At 38.7% G+C, this 19,744-nt stretch overlaps 1 protein-coding gene across 5 annotated transcripts in view; it reads left to right on the top strand.

Moving 5' to 3' along the window:
- DOCK3 (dedicator of cytokinesis 3) overlaps positions 1 to 19,744 on the top strand; it is a 211,569-nt gene that overhangs the window by 177,379 nt on the left and 14,446 nt on the right. For all 5 annotated transcript variants that reach the window (XM_065642384.1, XM_065642387.1, XM_065642386.1 and 2 more), the window contains 11 exons: positions 3,885 to 3,971; positions 6,105 to 6,209; positions 9,580 to 9,721; positions 11,045 to 11,211; positions 11,750 to 11,836; positions 12,276 to 12,455; positions 13,433 to 13,516; positions 14,804 to 14,920; positions 16,157 to 16,278; positions 17,868 to 18,003; positions 18,534 to 18,615. In XM_065642384.1, the coding sequence (XP_065498456.1) occupies positions 3,885 to 3,971; positions 6,105 to 6,209; positions 9,580 to 9,721; positions 11,045 to 11,211; positions 11,750 to 11,836; positions 12,276 to 12,455; positions 13,433 to 13,516; positions 14,804 to 14,920; positions 16,157 to 16,278; positions 17,868 to 18,003; positions 18,534 to 18,615 (1,309 nt within the window). The remainder of the gene's footprint in view (positions 1 to 3,884; positions 3,972 to 6,104; positions 6,210 to 9,579; positions 9,722 to 11,044; positions 11,212 to 11,749; positions 11,837 to 12,275; positions 12,456 to 13,432; positions 13,517 to 14,803; positions 14,921 to 16,156; positions 16,279 to 17,867; positions 18,004 to 18,533; positions 18,616 to 19,744) is intronic.

Below are 19,744 nucleotides of genomic sequence, written 5' to 3' on the forward strand. Positions count from 1 at the left end.
AAATGGCCTATTTATGAGGATGTGATTAATTATAATTTTTTTTTTTTCACCAGAATTGTTCTTTTGTAATAATACTGCATATGGTTTTCTTGTTAGTTTCAGAATTTTTCAGGGTTTTTCAGACTGCACTTAAAAAAATAAATTACTGATGTGTGCAAATACTGCAGTACTGTCCTGCCTGACTAGACAAAGATAATATAAAGACTATGTAAAACAAGTGAGTCTGTATTTTTGACAAAAACAAGCAATCCATAATAAGCACTGAAGGGGAGTAAAAACTTGATGGATGTAATTTTGCTATAAAACTCCTAACAGATTATACCATATTAACCTCTTGAGGTTTCTTCCCCACTGGATGTTTTCAGAGTTACTTGACTTTGTGTATTAATCCTCCTTTATTATAAATGGTAGCTGAATGACTAAATAATCCACTTAAGCAGTGTGTATGTCACTCAAACCACGGAAGTGAAAGATGCTGAGAACCCAAATCCTCCTCCTGCTTTTCAGCACTCTTGCTGTTGCTGTGTAACAGGGAATGGAAGGAACTTGCTTCCCTCAACTGGTGTCTGGTAGTTTCTTTCTGTACTACGCTAACATGGTCATTCCTTGGGTCCTGAAAAGTGGAATTTGTTGTTCTGTGTCCTTCAGTTGCATTTCTAGAATTAAGCTTCTCATGCTGCTCCTGGAATCTTTCACTAAGTAAGGGGGTCAAAGCAGCACAAAGAGACTGTAAAAAATTCTGCACTTGTTAATGGCAAAATTTTCTTTGGACAGGGATGGGGGAAACTTTGGCCACAAGACTGTCTTGTGAGTTTGACGTAAAGGGCATGGTAGTGAAGGGCAAGAAGCGCTGCAGCAGAATGCAGAACTGAGGAACTCTCATTGTCACTGTTCTCGGCAGCAGCCCTGTGCTGGGACAGAGTGAGGTGTTCCACAGCCCTCTGGCCTTCGCTCTGGTCGGCTGCTCCTTCCTACCAATTTCTGCTGTGCTTGGAATTGGTTTATGGCTCAGTCAGCAGTGTGTGCAAGAGCATAACTTGAAATGAAATTTTTTTTTTCTAATTCACAGTTACGGTTTTGTCTGTTAAAACTCAAGGTTTCCTAGTTGAAGGAGACTGTGAATGGAACAGTTTGAACCCAGCTGATCATGCTTCTGGACAGCAGTAGCTTGAAAACTACACAACCTTCTTCTGTTCAGTGCACTGCTGGATTTTATTAACTAAAAATTCCAACCAGCTCCCATCATAGCATCACCATGTGTATTCATTCTCCTTAGTGCCAGCCAAGTGTTTTGAGAGACTCAATGCTGTATTTCCAAAGCAGTTCATTTTTAGATCGTGTGCTCCATACCCAAAATCTAAACTAATTTCTCTTGTGCACTCTCATTAGAATCCTATTTCCAAAAGAAATCTGCACATTGGGATGTGAGTAAAGAAAGGTTGCCATTTATGAATGTTGATTGTCTCTATCTGTGCCTCCTTGTGCACAGTCAGCAGCGCTCAACTGAGAGTTGCTGGTGCCACAGGAGAACATTGCAATAAATACCATATGAATGTGCTTGTCAAGTGAAGGACATAATATAGAACATGCAAACAGATCAGACATCAGCCAAACAGCAGTAATAAGGGAAATTAACAACGGAGACATTAGGAAATTATTGAAGAGGGGGAAGAATGATGCTTTAGAGGGAAGTGACACTTGTGTAGCACATGGAATTGCACAGTAGATTTCTACATTGTGAAAATGGTCCTCATTAACATCACAGATTTTAACACAGAGGATCCTAGTGACTCAGATATCAATTCATTCTCTTTTCCTTTAAAATAACTGCAAACTCTCTTCCAACAGGTTACCTGTATATTGTGTTTCTTCACTTCTGTATCTCATCTTGTATCTGCAGAATATTCAGCACAGTGGAATTTCTCTGTGTGGAAATCTCACTGAAAGAGAGAGAGAATGCATGAGTTAGGATGGCAAGAATAGTATCGGGTACAGGCAGAAGAGGTGGTATGAAGATAAATAAGATGTGGTTACATATTGTTAATCCAATTAACATCAGAAAAGGAGCACGAACAGGTTGCACCTTTAGGATCACTAAAGGGAAGACAGCCAGCTTTCTGCTTCTATCCAGAACAGACATTGAAGAATTATGTAGGCTTTAGCCACAGTGTTCCATTTGTAAGTGAGACTCTGCGTGACAAAAGTAATTTATTCCTGGCCAGTTGTTTTAGAAGAGACTCTTCCATTCTTTCAAGTCAATATAGATCAGCTAAGGACTGAAAATCTATGTATTGATATTGTAGCATATGTTGAAACCTAAAAAAAAAAGCAATGGCATTTGTGTTTGCAAATATAAACACTTAACTGGTTAATGTTGTTGAGCCCAATTCAGTGTATCAATTTGTATGGCATGGACTTCGACAACTCACAGCAGAAATCCTGGTAATTCGAGATCACAAAAACCCGAGTAATACTCTGAGTCTACAAGTCTACATTTCCTATTGTATATATCTAAATAAATCTCAGACTTCCCATCACCCCAAACTACTAATTCTATCCAAATATCCAAACTGATTCTGAAAGACTCTTTTGTTTAACAAGTTCTTATGTAAGTTTTTGTAATTAATTGAAGCGAAAGAGATGTAGGATTATTATTTTTGCCTTTTTAGTTCTTGCAGCTGACTCTTCTTTTAATTAAAAAGTCCTTAAACTTACTGGTTTTGCTATTCAGGGAAAAAAAAACCCAACAACTTTGGTATTAAGGATGAGAGAACAGACACTACAAACGTGTGCATAAAGGGAAGTATTGGAAGTACCTAATACACTAAATCAAACAGTATAGAGATTCACTTTTTTACGTGAAGGTACCTTTAACCGGAAAAACTGTTTCCATGTTAAGTGCTAATATTTTGCATAATTGCCATTAATTACTGTTACAAATAATTTACAATATTGCTATTAATATTTTAAGAGCTTAAGGTGATAGTCTAACTCACAAATTAACTTTATTTTCACAACAGAGTCCCAGTTAAAACAACTGGCAAGTTAGCCCAGTAATGCATAAAATACAATAAAGATTCAACTGAGCCCTTGGTGTTTTAGAGCCTTTACATAAGTATGGTTAGAGTGTCACTTCCCCAAAAGGATTCTAATCTATGCAGGTAAAAGATGATGGGAGAGGAGATTTCAGTTCAAGGGTGTAAAATGCGTACTCAAAAAAGCCTTTCTCTCAGTGTGGGCATGCCCAGACTCAGGCCCTTTCTTCCTCACTTCTGAGGGCAGTGACCATGGCGTGCTGGAAAAGATTTACTATATGCAGACTCTTAAGTTGAAGAAGTGAGTTTTGGTTTCAGTTCTGAATATGGACATTCACTCAGTGCAATAATGCAAGTCAGTTCTGAGGATGTTCTGTCTCTGTATTTGAGCGTTTCCCACTGTTTGACACAGTTTCTTGCTTTCAGTAGGAAGTAGCAGCCCTGGGAAGGGGAAGTGCTTTGCTGGGCAGCTGAGCACTAACTCTTTACTCCAGGGAGTTTTAGTGCAGAAAGCAAAAGAGATATTGGGGGTGCACTGGAGGGGTGGTTAACAAGAAAAATTGTGAGTCGTATTATATTTCTCCAAATAAGTCCTCAGTCTCATGAATGAACTGTCAGTAACAAGCAGTATGTGTGTAACTTCAGTGGAACGTTATGCCTCCGTTACCGTCTTGAAGAAGGAATTAATCTGATATTTAATGGAAACAGTTTCATCACGTTGCATTTTCACATCTAATCCCTGGCATTTCATACCAAATGAATTCCCACAATTGAGCATCCATATTCCTCTCAGCTGAGTTGGCGATAACATTCCGGTTGCTGTGAGTGTGATTTGCTTTGGTTTCACAGAGCTGGGAGTTTGGCATCCCGCTGTGCAGGGAACTGGCCATCCAGTACGAAAGTCTCTATGACTATCAGAGCCTCAGCTGGATTCGGGTGAGTAGCAGCAGTCCCTCTCCTTGCAGACTCTCATGTCATTCCCCAGGGAATTTTGCTCTCCTGTCAGAACATTCTGAATTTTAAAAAATAAACATATTACCTATATAGCTCCACTGACTCCTTTGCCAGTGATTCATTTTGGTAACTTCGTAGGTGCACTGAAGGAATTCCTAAGTCTGCTAGCAATGAACTCCCATGAGTATATGGGGACAGCAGACACATAGGATCTGGACTTTGCTGTTGCTATTACATATTTATATATATTTTTACATAAAATATATTTTTTTAATGTATTGATATTTAATTTTAATTCCAAAAATATCAAGGACAGATTTTCCCTCAGTTGGCGTAAGAGGAACAAGAGAGAGAATGGAGAAGGCAAACGTTTATGGCATTCTTGTCAATTTACAAGAATCTGGTCCTCTGGTAAAACCAAACACATGATTAAATCAGGGCACATTTGCAGCATCGTTCTTTAATGAGACAAAGTTCTAGTTGTTATGTAAAAGCTTTATGAATGTGAAAATAGTTCATTTGCTTTTGTCCCCTGGGGAAGCACGCATGTGTCCAAATTTAAGATTTATTCTGTGTGAATGTATTCTTTTACGCAGTGGTTTAAATTCTCTTCAGAAGTCAAATTTATTCTCAAGATATCCATCTAACTGGGTCTCATGAACTGCACTTCTGAAGAATCTGTTTTCTTCAAAGTGGCCCTGAAGAGAGTGCACATGACCATCTTGTTTGTGCACTTGTTTACTGTAGACATCTAAAATAGGCAGTGTGAAAATATGAAATACCACATCAGTACAGTGATCACGAATGATGAGCAAACTAACCTCGTGATCCCCCACTTTTATATGAAGTATGACGTGAATGGGATGGAATACTTTAGTTGGTTAATTTTTCAGTTCACCTCCTGCTTGCACATCTCACAGGATGCATCATTATCAATGACCTTGCATTCCATTGCTATGTCTACCAAAACATGTACCTAACTTACAGGAAAACTGCAGTTAGTAAGAAGACTTTAGCTGACAGGGAAATTCACTAAAAGAGAAACTTGTTTTTAACAAAACCAGGGCAATTAACAAGGCTTAGACAAGTTTTGCACCAAGGCTTTGTTTCCTAAAACATCAGTAAATTAGCTATTCTTGCTGCCTCATTATTTGGATTTAATCAGCAGGCAAGTGAAGATCATTTATCAGTATAACCAGTTCACCTGATCCTTTCGCTCACCTATGTGACCTGTTTTCTGTTCAGGTTCCCTAAATCTGTGTTAACTTGAATTTCTCCCTATTCTAAAGAGTTTTCTCTATGCCATTCACATCAAATTCAACACATTCCTTTATTCTTCCTGCAATGACTTTGGGACCTTCTGCATTTTAGAAAAGGAGTTAGTATGTATTGGAACCAAGAATAAAACCTTGATGCGGTGTTCTAAGTCGAAGTTGCTGTTAGAGTTCCCTGCAGTGGAGCAATGATGTCAAACTGATTCTTGTCTTTAAAATCTATCTTTTCCTATAGTGAAATTCCTGCGAGCCTTTCAACAGAGATTGAGTTTGGCAAGGGGTCTTTAAATCCCTCTCTTGATACAAATGATAGCACAGCGCCACAAAACTAGTAACTGCAACTAGAGAAAAGTCCTTTTACTTTTTCCAAACCCCTTTTCTCTTCCATGTTAAATCTACTGGTGCACAGAGCTGTAGAAGATTTAATTTTGTTTCATCCTTTTTCATGCCCCTCAACTCAATTAAGGCAAACCCAATTGAACTGATATAATTTTCCAGATTTTGAGCTGTAAAAGAGAATAGGGTACTGTGAGACAGGCCACATAGATCTTAATCTCAGCTTTGCCATTAATTCTGCAACGCAAAGTAAATTACGTGCAAGACTTGTTTAAAATTAGATACAACAGAAGAATTTTCATATGTGATCTCCAGAAATGTAAAATGAGTACGATAATACTATAGCGTGTTCCACCATGTAGACTGTTTATAATTTTTATCTTTATGGTCTTTTCATAAAAAATTGTAGGGGCAATAATAATGTGATATTTTAATGTGTCTTGAGATTCTAATGTTTTAAGTGCAGCTTTAAGGATCTGATAGCAGCTATCTTTTTCATCCACAGAAAATGGAAGCTACCTATTACGATAATATCATGGAACAACAGCGCTTAGAGCCCGAGTTTTTCAGAGTTGGTTTTTATGGTCGGAAATTCCCATTTTTCCTGCGGGTAAGCTGAACTTATACAAAATATGACAAAGTGACCAGACTCAGAGTAGCAGCTAAGGCTTTGCATTTTTGTTGTGGAGATATCTGCCATTCATCTTATTTTTTATGCCTGCACAAACAGAAACAGCTTTCTGGCTGAAGGATGTAGTCCATTGGGAACATTCTTAGGAACAGAGATCAGAAATTTGACTCATGACTATGTGCATTTTTGACAATCTGCAGATGCAGCACAACTTGCCTCTATATTAAGCAAAATGCTGTATTGCAGCAATGCTGGGTCATTACTCAACTCATTTTCATCATCTTAAATTATCATGCTTTAAAAAGCCTCACATGACAGAATGATTCTAATACCAGACTGATGACTCTCTTATGCCATCTACAAGTGAAAATTTCCTTTCTCTTCAACAAAAAGCCTAGTGGCTTCTCTGGACATGTCCTCACCTTGAGCTTATTGTCTGCAATCGATTTAAAATGTGAAATTATCTTATTTTCCTAATAAGGCATCAAACTTAAAATGGATATTTGTTCACACAATGTCTTGTTGCTAATTCAGAGCAAGAAAGGAATATAATCTGACAACTGCTGTAAGAACTGTTTGAAAATTGATGGTAGATGCCACCTAGCTTGACAGGACAAGCTACCCTGAACCATGCTTTCAAGGACTGCAGGTGCTCCTTTGCCTTCTCTTTAAAGAATGGTTTGACAAGAGACGGCACCATTCTGGAGTTACACAGTAAGAAGCTACAAAAAGCCAAACTGTGTACCATTTTGAAAACAGCACCCCAATTTCCCTCTGATTGCTAAGTTGCTGGGTTTTTTGAACTAGGATTTAAACACTGGTGTTTAATTACAGTCTTTTAATGGAAACACGAGCAGGAGAACTAAAGGCAAGTTGGAATTAATCAAGGTGAAAATACTGGAGGATAAAGTGTGGTTTCATGTAATTCAAAGGTGCAGTTGAGCAATGCTACAATGCAGCGGCGTGAATCGGTGTGCAGACCACACCTGCAGACGAATCTGAGGCAACCACGTGTGGCAGCACAAAGCAGTAGATGCCCTTTCCTGAAGACCTCCAGACAAAACTGACAATTTCTTTTTTTTTAATATATATATCTAACAACAGATGTTTCAGAAAATGAATGACAACATAGTCATTATGGCACATAAGCATTCCTACATTTGAAGTACTATCAGTGAATTTAGCTTAGCTTATTCTGTTATGGATCCTACAGTTTTGGATCCCGCATGGTGTATGTGTTCAACACCTGCACAAGTGCTCAGCGCGCAGAACTACCTCTTTGCGAAACAGCGTAACAATATGGATACTTGGCTGGAGACATTTACAGTGAACATGAGCGCACATAATTATAATCCTTGTTAATTCTGCAATTATATTTGGTAGCAGTACTTCTGATAGCAGATTACTAATGTAGCAATCTCATTAAAAGTCATCCTCCTCCTTTCTCTCTCTAATGATCCATACAGCACACACATTGCGAAGCACAGACTAAGCCCATTAGCAATCACATCAGCATGGATCACACTGTAAAGAGATTGGAAGCAGCTATTCTAGAGAAGAAAAAGATTTACATGGATTTAAAATTTTCAAATGGATATAGGAGTGATTTAAAGTGATCAACTCCATGTCCTTTTCTCATTTATTTTTCTATTGCTGTATAGCTTAAGACAGAAAATAACCACTTCTTTCTACATCTTTGATTTTGAAGACCCTTTGTCTAGAAAAGTCATTGTTCATGTTTCTATGAATTCTGCATCTATTTCTAGCCTTCCTACATAAGTAAATTAAAACTGTCCATGTCTTCCACCTAGCAGAACTTTAAGTAAGGCCTGACAAGCCAGGTTCTGAGATTCTCTGTTGGCATCCGTCTGAAAAGTCTATTAAATTTAGCTTTGAGGTGTTTTCAGGACATTATTTTTAGAACCACAATAACTTTATTTATAGGCCTACAGTTTTCTGGTGTGCTGCAGTCAAAAGCTAAAATAGAGAATGCAGTAAGTGTCATGAAGATATTCACCTTCAAACATGGACTCACTCCAGATTTAATAATAGCTGCAAAGTTTAGGCATTACAGACTGATGTGTACAAAGTGACATATGTCACAGCTGGAACAGGAGATCCATTCCATACAGCTGAAATGCAAAGCCAAAGATAACTGTACTCCTTGGTCGTGTTTCATGATCAGGTTTTGTCACTTTCTCTTTGATTTTGCTACAAGATCAAGAACTGCTCGGACAGAACCTTTTTCCAGAGCAGTTCACAAAACATCATTGCATATTCTGCAGCTTCTACATGCAAGAAATAGAAGGGGGGGACTGTTCTTGTTTGCTGGGATTCTTTCTTTGTTCCATGAAGGTGAAAACTCTCCCTATACTTCTATTCATTTTTTATGTGCATGAGAGTTAAAACTACCAGAATTAGATAATTTGCCTGCTTTGACTGACCTTGCATCAGGAGACATTAACACCAAGCAAAATTGTGTTTTGTGGTAATAGAGTTGAGACACTGGAATACAATCTTAATGACACTGAGGGCTTTAGAAATCCTGTGTCTTGCTCATCAAAGTTTGAGATGGCTCACAAAGCATCCAAGAGCTCTGCACAGTGGTTTAATGCCTCAAGAGGCATATCTAAATGCAAGCTTTCCATTACTGGCAGAAATGAAACTTTGTCCATCGAGAGGAAAGTGCTTTTAGGGCTGAAGGGGAATTTGCTAAGTGGCCACTGAGAATTCTTGGTAAGGCTTTTCCGTATTACTCCACTACAGCCAGGGGAGTTCCTGAGGGTGTATTGTTTGGCATGATCAGAGGTGGATTTGTATGGCCACAACAATACAACAATGATTAAACAATGATTTTTCTGAACAGTTTGTTACGACTTCTCTCTAAGGATAACTGATAAACATGTATGTCTCCCTCTGTTCTGTGAAATCCTCAGGACTTTCATCCAGTTACTATAAACTGTATTTGACAGCTGGTGACTTAGCCTCAAGTTTTGGTTAGTATGTTTCAGTATGGTCTAATGAAAAAACAAGTGCCTTTCAGTTGTCTAAAAAGCAAATAAGAAATTAAAATAGAACCGAATGCTATGTGTGTATGGATCAGAGGCGTCTTTCTGCTGAGAAATCAGTGGAATAGTCTACTTGTTCATCACTTGATGAAATACATTGTACAGAAAAAGGAAGGGATAAAATATATCAGCTGTATTAAATGCATATTTTACTCTCACATTAGCATATTGACTTTGTCATTTATCTTTGGTTTTGAACTAGTAAAATTTGAAGCAAGGTAAAAGCCGACAGAATTTAACTTACTTTTAAAGAGACTAATGTGTGCTTGTCCTTCTTGCAGAACAAAGAATACGTGTGTCGAGGCCACGACTATGAGAGGCTGGAAGCCTTCCAGCAGAGGATGCTGAGCGAGTTCCCACAAGCCATTGCAATGCAGCATCCCAACCACCCGGATGACTCTATATTGCAGTGTGATGCCCAGTGTATCCTTCAGTGAAAGGGCAAACTGTGATTAGAACTGTGGTAGAGCACAGAGCAGGAAGGTAACAAAAAGATCATCAACTTGGACACCTCAGTTCCTGAGTGTCTCACGTAGAGCTGGGTAAGGACAAAACCATACACCTGACTACAGCAGATATTAACTGCTTCACTGCGCTACATATTGTTGGAGAGAACTGTCCCTTTTTATTCATGGAGTAATGCAGGTCATATTCGATGTGTAAGGGAAACAGCTGTGCTTGCTCACATCTGCTTGGTCACATCCATGTTTTAACCTTTACCAAGAGCATTGTCATAATGCACATTTTGTGTCATTAAAAGTACTCCTGATACCTTCTCTTGAAGAACATTTTGTTGGGAACAGATATTAATTCCAAAGTGGTATTTTCCATTGTGTTTATTGTTCACATCAGTATTATTATTTTTTTGCAGTCTCCCTTTCTTTTAAACTGATGAACTCTTTTATACCTAAGGATTTGAATCTCATTCTTCTCATTGGTAATCTGTGCTGTGATTCGATGCAACCGATACAATGCTGTGTACATTTAAGGACTGAACCACGTAACATTTAATGGGTCTGCAGAGACTTTGGGAGATTTTAGTCATGAGAACACTGCTGTTTGGCTTGTGTGACAACAGCAAGGATATTGTGCAGGACTTGAACCATAAAGACACATTGTCAGCAAGTAAAATCTCCTGAAATTGGCTTGTGTTTCCCATTTGTCTTGCATAGCACATGCTTTTCACTCTTCTTTGCTATATAACACTGATAGTTTCATAGAGAGAGAGGTGTTGGTTTGTTTATGCTTGCAGAGATCTTGTCTGTAATACTGAGGTTAAACCAGTTTAATTAAACTGGACTGTAAATTGATGAAATTAGGGCAAGTTGGTTTGTAGACAAAGCTGAAGTATATAAGGTAAAATTTATCAAGGGTAAATATTAGATATTTAGGTACCTAACACATCGAGATGCACTAAAGTGCCTGCACAAATGAGGCACCTAGCTCTGATTAGAACTAACAGGAACTGGATATTTTGACTGTGGTAAATATTTTGGATGTGTTACTACATACTCTCTGCATCCTCAGGTGTCTTCCTCTTTAGTTAATCTGGCTGTGAGGTGCTGTAACTCTGTAGACTCTCCCAGTAGCTCTAGTCTACCATTCTATTGTTTCACTTGCAAAAGGAGAGTGTTGGAATCCAAAGCGGAGTGCGACTTTCTGAATTCACCATCCTGTTTATTTCCAGAGTAGAGCTAGCTTTCCTGGTTGATGTCCTGTGGCTTTCTTTGACTGCATAATTTGCAGATTTACAGATCTATGCAGTGACTCCCATCCCAGACAATATAGATGTGCTGCAAATGGACCGTGTCCCTGATCGCATAAAGAGCTTTTACCGAGTCAACAACATCCGGAAATTCCGCTACGACAGGCCCTTCCACAAGGGCCCAAAGGACAAAGAGAATGAATTTAAGGTAGAAGTAGCGAATAAGCAGTGTTTAAGTGTTAATCTCTTCAAGGCAAATACTGTCTTATTATTTTATGCTGATAGAGCCTTTCAAGTAATCCTGATTTGATAGCCAAAGATACTGTCGTAACTCAAATAACAAATAGCTGTTGAGTCCAGTGGTTATACATCTGACTTGACTAAAGCATTGTCCAGTTTAAAAGCGAGTTATTTTAGTGCCAAGAGAAATGCATTTTGAAGCAAGAACGGGTTTTTGTTGTTTGGCTGGAATTTTTTTCTTACTGCCATGTATGTCTACAATATCTTCTTGATTCCCATGACAGAATTAGTGGTCAGCCTTTAAAAACTGTTAGAAATGTTGAATGTGTTGCTTTAGAGTATACTGACTTCTGGTTATGTTGTTCAAGTGACTTTCAGTATGATATTCTGCAAAGTAAGTTAATATATTCTTTTCTGAACTTCACCCCCTTAGTACCTGTAGTAAGACAACAGATGATGTGACTGTGATTTGCTGTGCACCTCACATCCTCACTTACTCTTTGCAGAGCTTGTGGATTGAACGTACCACTCTGACCTTGACTCACAGTTTGCCTGGGATCTCTCGTTGGTTTGAAGTGGAGAGAAGAGAACTGGTAACATCCATAGTTCCTGTAATTGGGGTTTGAAATGATGAGTTACTGAGGACATGGGATAGGGAACTGAAAACTCCTTTGGCTGAAGTCTTGCAGTTTAATATGATGTTTACCAATGCTTAAGTATGTCCTTTTTCTACCACTTAGTCTAAATAATTGCTGAATGTAACCAGGGAGGGAACATGACAGTATAATGGAGACAGTGCCAAAAACATGGAATTGTTGCCATGTCTTCAGTATACAAAAATAAGTTATCGCAACCCAGTGACCTGAAATACAGCACTGCCACCAGCAAAGTTTGTTAACATAGCTCATTTTGAATAAAGCTGTAATAACTAAGAGATGACTGAACAATCCTAGAGTATAATTTCATTACAAAGAAGATAATAAATCTCAGTGAAGTGTCTATGGAATTAAAGTATATTTTATTGCCTTTGAGGTTGAAGTAAGTCCTTTGGAAAATGCCATTCAAGTGGTTGAGAACAAAAACCAGGAGCTGAGAACACTGATAAGCCAGTACCAGCATAAACAAATGCATGGTAACATTAATCTTCTCAGCATGTGTCTGAATGGAGTGATTGATGCAGCTGTTAATGGGGGAATTGCACGGTACCAGGAGGTAAGCCAAGCTCTGCTTCTGAATTTAGTGTCATCTTTTTTTCAATTTTATTTCCATTTCTGTTTAAAAGAGAGTATGACTTAATAAGATAAGAACTTTTCACGCACATTATCTAAAAATGTGGTTAAAGCCCTGCTTGGTTATTCTGCATCAGTGCTTGCATAGCCACATGTCAACAAGACGATCCAAAGGTGGAGTTGGGCTATTGCATTGCAGTAGGTACAGTTGACATTGGGACTCTCAAGAATGAAACTTCGCTTACCTGAAATCCTGTCTTGGCAGGTAAAAGAGTGAAGCAGATTTTTTTACACTGCTTACATTATAAATCCATTTTGCAATCGAGGCAGTGGCATTCATAGTAATCGAGACAGATTGGGCCTGTAATCAGGAAAAGCTGCTAATTCGTGCTACTCACCCATTATCTTTGCTAGCCTAATGTCAGGCTCACTGTAACCCTGAAATGATGTTAAATGCAGTATGTTATCCACTATAATCTTTGGCAAGCTATTACTTAAACTCTGCTTTGCAAACAGTTAAGTCTAGGATGAAATACTGGAAAATGGCCCAGAGGTGTGGGATGTGTTCCCTGCAGAGCCGTGAGGAGAACGCACTTCATTCTTTACATTAGACCACTTTACTCACTTAATTCCTTTAACTTATGGCAGTTATATGAAGGAAACTGTATAAAATTGAAATAACTGGATGGTACAGGGCTTAGTGGTATCGCTTATCACTACTACATAGGGAAACTTGATCAGATTCATGATTCAACAGAATCACCAAGGTTGCTAAAACTGTACTGTAGCTTTCCCTGGATCCCAGAGTGCTGAAAGCAATAAAATTGAGCTGCTGCTATTAACTTATGCATGTAGTTTTCCTAAGATTTTTTAGACCTTTTGCTCTCCTCCTTTGACACCAAGTTATGATGAAGTACCTCCCAGTAAGCAGAAGGCTTTTTTTCCTTTTCTTTCCTACAGGCCTTTTTTGATAAAGATTATATCACAAAGCACCCTGGAGATGCAGAGAAGATCACACAGCTCAAGGAACTCATGCAGGAACAGGTACTGTTTTTCAGATGCAAAACAACATTGCTACAGTGTCTGGATTCATCAGCAGTCAGTCAAAACATACCAGATCCAACTGATTCATTCAGAAACAAAGAATTACAGTACACGATATCTAAAGTACATTTAAACAAAAAAGAGGGGGGAAATGGCCAAGGAGTTTATGAACAAGACGTTTACTTTATGGGACATGAGGTGAAGCTCAGCTAAAAGTATGTTAATTTTGTAGTCTCCATTTATAATCCAATAGGCATCCTGCCAGATTTCAATCCTGGCATTCATTTTTGGCATTTTGAATTATGTTTTCCCAGTAAATTTCAAAGATAATGACAGTGAGGACAGGCCAGGTCAGACTTGAGATTAAACTGGCAGAGCTACATGGGAAAACTTAATGCCTATTTATATTATCTGCAGTTGTATTTTTCATTAGTGTCTTCATGAAACATCTTGGTAGATAAAGCTAGCTGGATGCTTTGATGGGAGTGAAATCAGAAACTTGTATCGCTCTTAAATGAAAGTTTGGCAAGATATAACCCATTAAACAATGTGTCCAAGTCTGAATAGAGCTACTAGGCCTGTTTCTTCAACAAATCACTTAACTGCATTTCATATTTCCCATCTGTGAAATAAAGATAATGTTTATCTCCCTTCAATCCTCAGGAGGATGGCTGAAGATTAATTAGTTATTGTTTGTACAGACTTTGGGTCATGTAGGGAATTATATACATCTTGAGCCTGCTATCATTACTATTTTATTTCATCTGAGAGCTTATATAATCTCATTCAATCACTAATATTATATGTCTGACCTTTGAAGAAGTGACCTTTAAAAACAAATAATGAGCAACAGAAAGAATGACTATGCATGCCACACTGCCACGGTTCAGCTCAATTATCAGAAACTCCTTTTAGAAATCTCTGTTGGCAACTTCGACCCCTTCTCTGACACTGGGTGGATGGAATTTTCTTTGTCACGATGAATTATGTGTGTGAGGATGTAATGCTGTTCACTTTGGAGAGAGAATCAATCTGGTAATTTTTTACAGTTACAAAAGTAATCCAACATGACATAAATGTACTTGTCTCACACTTAAAGTACTTGTTGAAGTAATATGAACTTGCCAGGTCTCCTAGACTTGCTTTATTATCAGCAGTCTTTTAAATTAACAGTGGCATATTTTACATTACTTTCTTGCGTACTAACAAAAGTGTGGGACAGGCTTCTAGTCTATCTCTTAGACACAATTTATTTGTTTTTGTGATCTTATGTTTTCTTTTTAACAGGTACATGTCTTAGGAGTGGGTCTGGCGGTCCATGAGAAATTTGTACACCCAGAAATGCGTCCCCTGCATAAGAAACTGATAGACCAGTTCCAGATGATGCGATCCAGTCTGTACCATGTAAGCTGATAGTCATTTTTCCCATTTTGAATCATTTGGAGTTACGATTAAAATTTTATCAGTTGCAGTAAGGTTCACAGAAGAGTTGGGCTGATACAGCATTGATTGAACCTACTAGATTGCCAAAGTATCAAAAGAATTATTTATTTTTGTGCAAGAAGGAAGTCCTAGTAAGTCTCTTAGCCTATAATTTAAATGAGAATCTTTAATATTCATTTGTTCCACAAAACAAATGTAAAATTTAATTTTCAGTTGCTGTCTTACATAGCAGAAAATGATGTAAAACAGAGGAAGAAAGATGAGCAGAAAGTGTTAGATGTTGAGCTCTGCGAAAGAACTGCTTTAATTTGGAGTAGCATGACATGGATTAGGCCTTCCAGAAGTGGTTTTATATAGACAGCGACAAAAATTCCTGTCGGTTACTTTAGACATCCAACTCTGGTCATCGCGACATGCACTATTATGGGTCTGTAGCTCCTAGATAGTCAACAGAACTGCCTCCAGAGCATAGTTCGCATCGCATGTTATTTACCAAAAGTAGAAATATCATCCTCTAGGAACGATGCCTTTCCATCTGGGTGTGCTCTGCTGTACATCAGTGCTCCATGACAACTATACTTGAGCCATCTTTGCCAGGGGGGGTCTCAGAAATTTACAGTGCACTCTCCTCTTCCTGGTATAGTGAAATCTTTACGGATACCTAGACACTACCTTGGACATTATCACAACCCAACTAAAGGATATCTTTCTATAATATAAAAGAATTATTTGAAATATGTGTGTTAGCACTTTACTATGTATTTTCTAAAGTAGCTTCTAACTTAAAGGCTTTTTCCTTCATTCTTAGGGGTGAACACTATGCAAGGATGGCCAGAAATAACAGCACCAGAATTTTAAAATATGGCCTTTCTTTTTCAAAGCAGATGACATCTGTGCAGGTTGCAGTTGCGAGTTTGAGTTCTCTACCTTTCTTGAGAGTTTCGACAAGATCTGTATTTTTGAGTTCGCATTCCTTTTTTGAAACATGTAGGTGGCTGTAATTTAAGCCACACTGTGAATAGGGGCTAGAAAGTGGCATTGGAAACAACCAGAAAATAGGGTTGAAAGCACTGATGCTCTTTATCCTGCGGAAATGCAGGATAACTGAAGAGAATGTGGAAACAGATCAGGATTTTCCTGAGAAGAAAATGTGTAATTTTCCATGACCAGCTTAGCTCAAGTATGTTTCCTTTGCAGGAGTTACCTGGTTTGGACAAGCTTAGTCCAGCCTGTTCCGGCAATAGTACCCCTCGCAGCAATGTTCTGGTTTCACATGGACCAATGAGCCCAGAGAGCATAAAGCTGGTGCATCGACACAGGTACCGTTTTTTTCTGCTGAAGTATCTAGGACCTCTGCACACTGTTGCATTAAGATTCAAGGATCTAAGAAGTGGTTAACAGTACTGCAAGAGGAGCAGGATGAGTTTTGGCAGAAGTGCCTTTTGTCTTCATTCAGTGCTAATTATTAAAGTTTGAGGATTGGAATGAAAAGGTTGAGAAATCCAATTTGCAGCAAATGCTAAACACCTCCAGGTGTTACTCCATCACTTTACTTACTGTAGAGGCAGAAACACGCATCTGTCACTCAGACCTCCAAATTCAGTCTGACTTTGGAGGTTCCAACTTCTACTCCTGTTATGGAAATGGCAAATAAGTTGGTCCTTACCTACCATAGAAGGAAAATTGTATTGCTTGTTTTAGAACCCAACCTGGTATGCACCTATTTTTAAGGATCAAAAAATGTTCACATCTTTTTTTATAATTCTGATCAGATCAGAACCCAAATATAAGAAAGGCTGCCAGGTTGTTTTGATCAGAATACCAAAAACTGGCTCAGTCATCAGGAAAACATCTGAAAATGTGGATGCTTATTCAAACTGAATATCTGTCTATAAAACCTGAGATAATGATTGAAGATAAAAATTGGGATTTTCAGGGCAAAACAGTGCTTTTGTATCCCACCAAAATTGCTTAGTTGAAAATGTACATATCCATGCCAGTACAAAAAACAGTGACAAGAATGTCACTGAAGTTATGAAATTTTAATTGTTCTTCTGTGTTTATCTCTCTTGGTGGGTCCACATAGCTTAGCTCTTTGTAAAGCAGGCATGAAAAGCTGTGGAAACTTGGTCTTGACGACATGAATCCCCGATGGTGACATTCTTTTTACAATTAGAATTGCATAGCTCTTATACTACTTTACTGGCTTGGCATTTGACAATTGTTGTCTGGGCGATAAATTCTTTTTCCTCGAAAATCCTCACTTTGTAAAGCTTTTTTTAGTTCTTAGTGCAAGCTATGGAGATTCTCTAGTGTACAAAATATGTATTTGTGTATGTGATTCAGTGACAACGAAAAAATTTAATGTCATGAGTGAGATCAGGGTGCAGCCTGCGCACCAGCTGGGGTGCATTATTTTACTGTCAGCCACAAAGTTGCCTTCAACTGTAATGCTGAGGCCCATGAGATGCAATAAGGAAAACTGTATTTTGACCTGTGTGCCTCATGCTTGGCTTCCTTTGGAATGTTTTTTTTTTTTTAAGCTGCTCCCACTCATCGTACTTCAGCATTAAAAATGAGAGTGGTTTCAGAATGCTCTGTTATAAACAAAACAGATGCACTCAGCATCATGAAATGATGTTAACCTGGCTTTGGATTCTGAAATTCGACATCCTACATGCTTTGTCTTATGTGTAACTGTATTGTCACTTATTTTGTATTTACTCACATTATGGATTTATTTAAGCTTATTTGGCCTGATTTTTCAAAAGTGTTTGACATCTAGAAGTGACCTGAAGCAGTAGGTAACTGCAGGTACTTACTAGCCTGGAAAAAGTCAGGCTTCACAAATTAAAACACGGGTTCAAAAAATGATGATGCCCTGGTTCTGTCTCTGTTTTTATTCCAGCCCACTGAACTTGCTTGGTTCAGTCCGACACTCATCGTCCTCTCTGTCGTCCCACACCTCCAGCGAAACAGGAAACCTGGTTATCCTAACAGACAGCTCTGTGGGGGAGACTGCTGAGGACATGTACCACATGCAGGTACAGCAGGTGTTACAAACAGCACCGAGGGTCATGCTTAGGATGAGTACGCTTTACCCATACTTGGATCTCTCCTGTGATACTTTTCTCAAAGAACTTAACAGGTAGAATCTAACGTTATTCAAGAAAGATGAGAGAGTAATTCAGCCAGGTATACTTTGGGAAGTAATCTTCTGTATTTGTACAGTAAGAGTTGATACTGTCACCCAAGATCATCCTGTTATTTTCAGAAAGTGAGATTTTAGTCAGCATGTTATTTATCTGACCTGTTCAACATAAGCAGTTAGTACTGCTCTTGGTTTGTGGGACGGTGAAGTGAGTCCCACAGTTCCAAGTGCAGACTAACAGTGGCCTGCACTGAAGCTGTTTCCTAGATGGAGGCTACACTGGGTGATCTGAGACAGGTAAATATGTAATGCACGATCTGCTCAGTCCTCTCTTGACAATTTCTCTGCCTCCTGCAGCTTGTTTACCCTAACTCCCGGTACCAAGGCTCAGTCACCAACGTCTCTGTTTTATCCTCATCCCAGGCTAGCCCTTCCACCTCCAGCCTGAGCTCTACTCACTCGGCACCGTCCCAGATGATTAACTCTGCCCCTTCCAGTGCTCGAGGTAAGAATGGATGGACCCAAACGAAGGGTTAACTGGACCTGCAGGGATCCCCTAAACCTGGCAGTCTTGTTGACTTACTGGTGAAAGACAACCCACACTGAGATATACCACTGTGTCTCTTCTGGAGCTGTGAATGCCTCTTCAAAAATTGTTTCTTAAAAAATGTTTTTCATTCTGCAGAAATAGATGTCTTAATTTTTTTTTTCAGCAGTATTTGGAATGTATCTCTGATACATGCTGGTTTCAGGCAGTTGAATTTCATAATGATTTCCATTGTTCCACCACAAAATCATGGCAGGCAATCTAGAGGAGAACAAGAAGTCTTTGGTATAGAACTTACAAGAGAGAGATCATGAAGACAAAGACAAATAATTCATTTTCCACATTTAATGAAATGATGGTGCCAAAAAGAACTTGAGGCAGTTTAGCAGAAATGTGTGTATACAAAAGCATATGCATACAGTGAATGTTGAAAGATATGAATTCTAAATACTGAAGTCAAAGAAGGGCTTCCCTGCTGGGAAATTCTTGAAAAAGGGAAAAATATAAAAACAGACTCTAGGGGTACCCATATTGCCTTTGCTGTTACAGTAGCTGGTCTTGATATTGCTAATCATTTTCTTCCCAAGCCTCAGAGCTGAAGCAAAACCATCCATGCAACCTCCTGACTTTGGTAACTTCTATTCAAGTTGTTTGGGGTTTTTTTTCCTCTCATTTTGGATTCTCAGTTGCAGGTTCACAAATTTCTCCACCTCTTTTCACAGGTGCCTGAAGAAGGTATCCAGGACAATAGTCAGAGATAGAAGCTGATATTTAAATCTCACGCTTTTTTCCCATACAGGGGAACTGTACGTCTCCTTATGGACAAAGCATACAGAGAAGGGCCCTTTCTCTTGGGCCAGCTTGGGGCTTTTTTGCTCTGTCTTGCAGTAAAATCTTAACTGACTGGCTGCTGTTATGATAGAGATGGCATCAAAGCGTTTTAATTGAAGGGTAAGATGGAGTAGGAAGGTGAGAAGTGGACGTCTTCATCTAAAGGCAAATAGCTTCACTAATTACCAACGGCTGGAATTCAGATAGTCAAGTAACCAGATGAAAGTGGCATAACAGAAAGGGAAGGTGGAACTGA

The sequence above is a fragment of the Caloenas nicobarica genome, chromosome 11 (genome assembly GCF_036013445.1).
Source record: "Caloenas nicobarica isolate bCalNic1 chromosome 11, bCalNic1.hap1, whole genome shotgun sequence".
Classification (NCBI taxonomy): domain Eukaryota; kingdom Metazoa; phylum Chordata; class Aves; order Columbiformes; family Columbidae; genus Caloenas; species Caloenas nicobarica.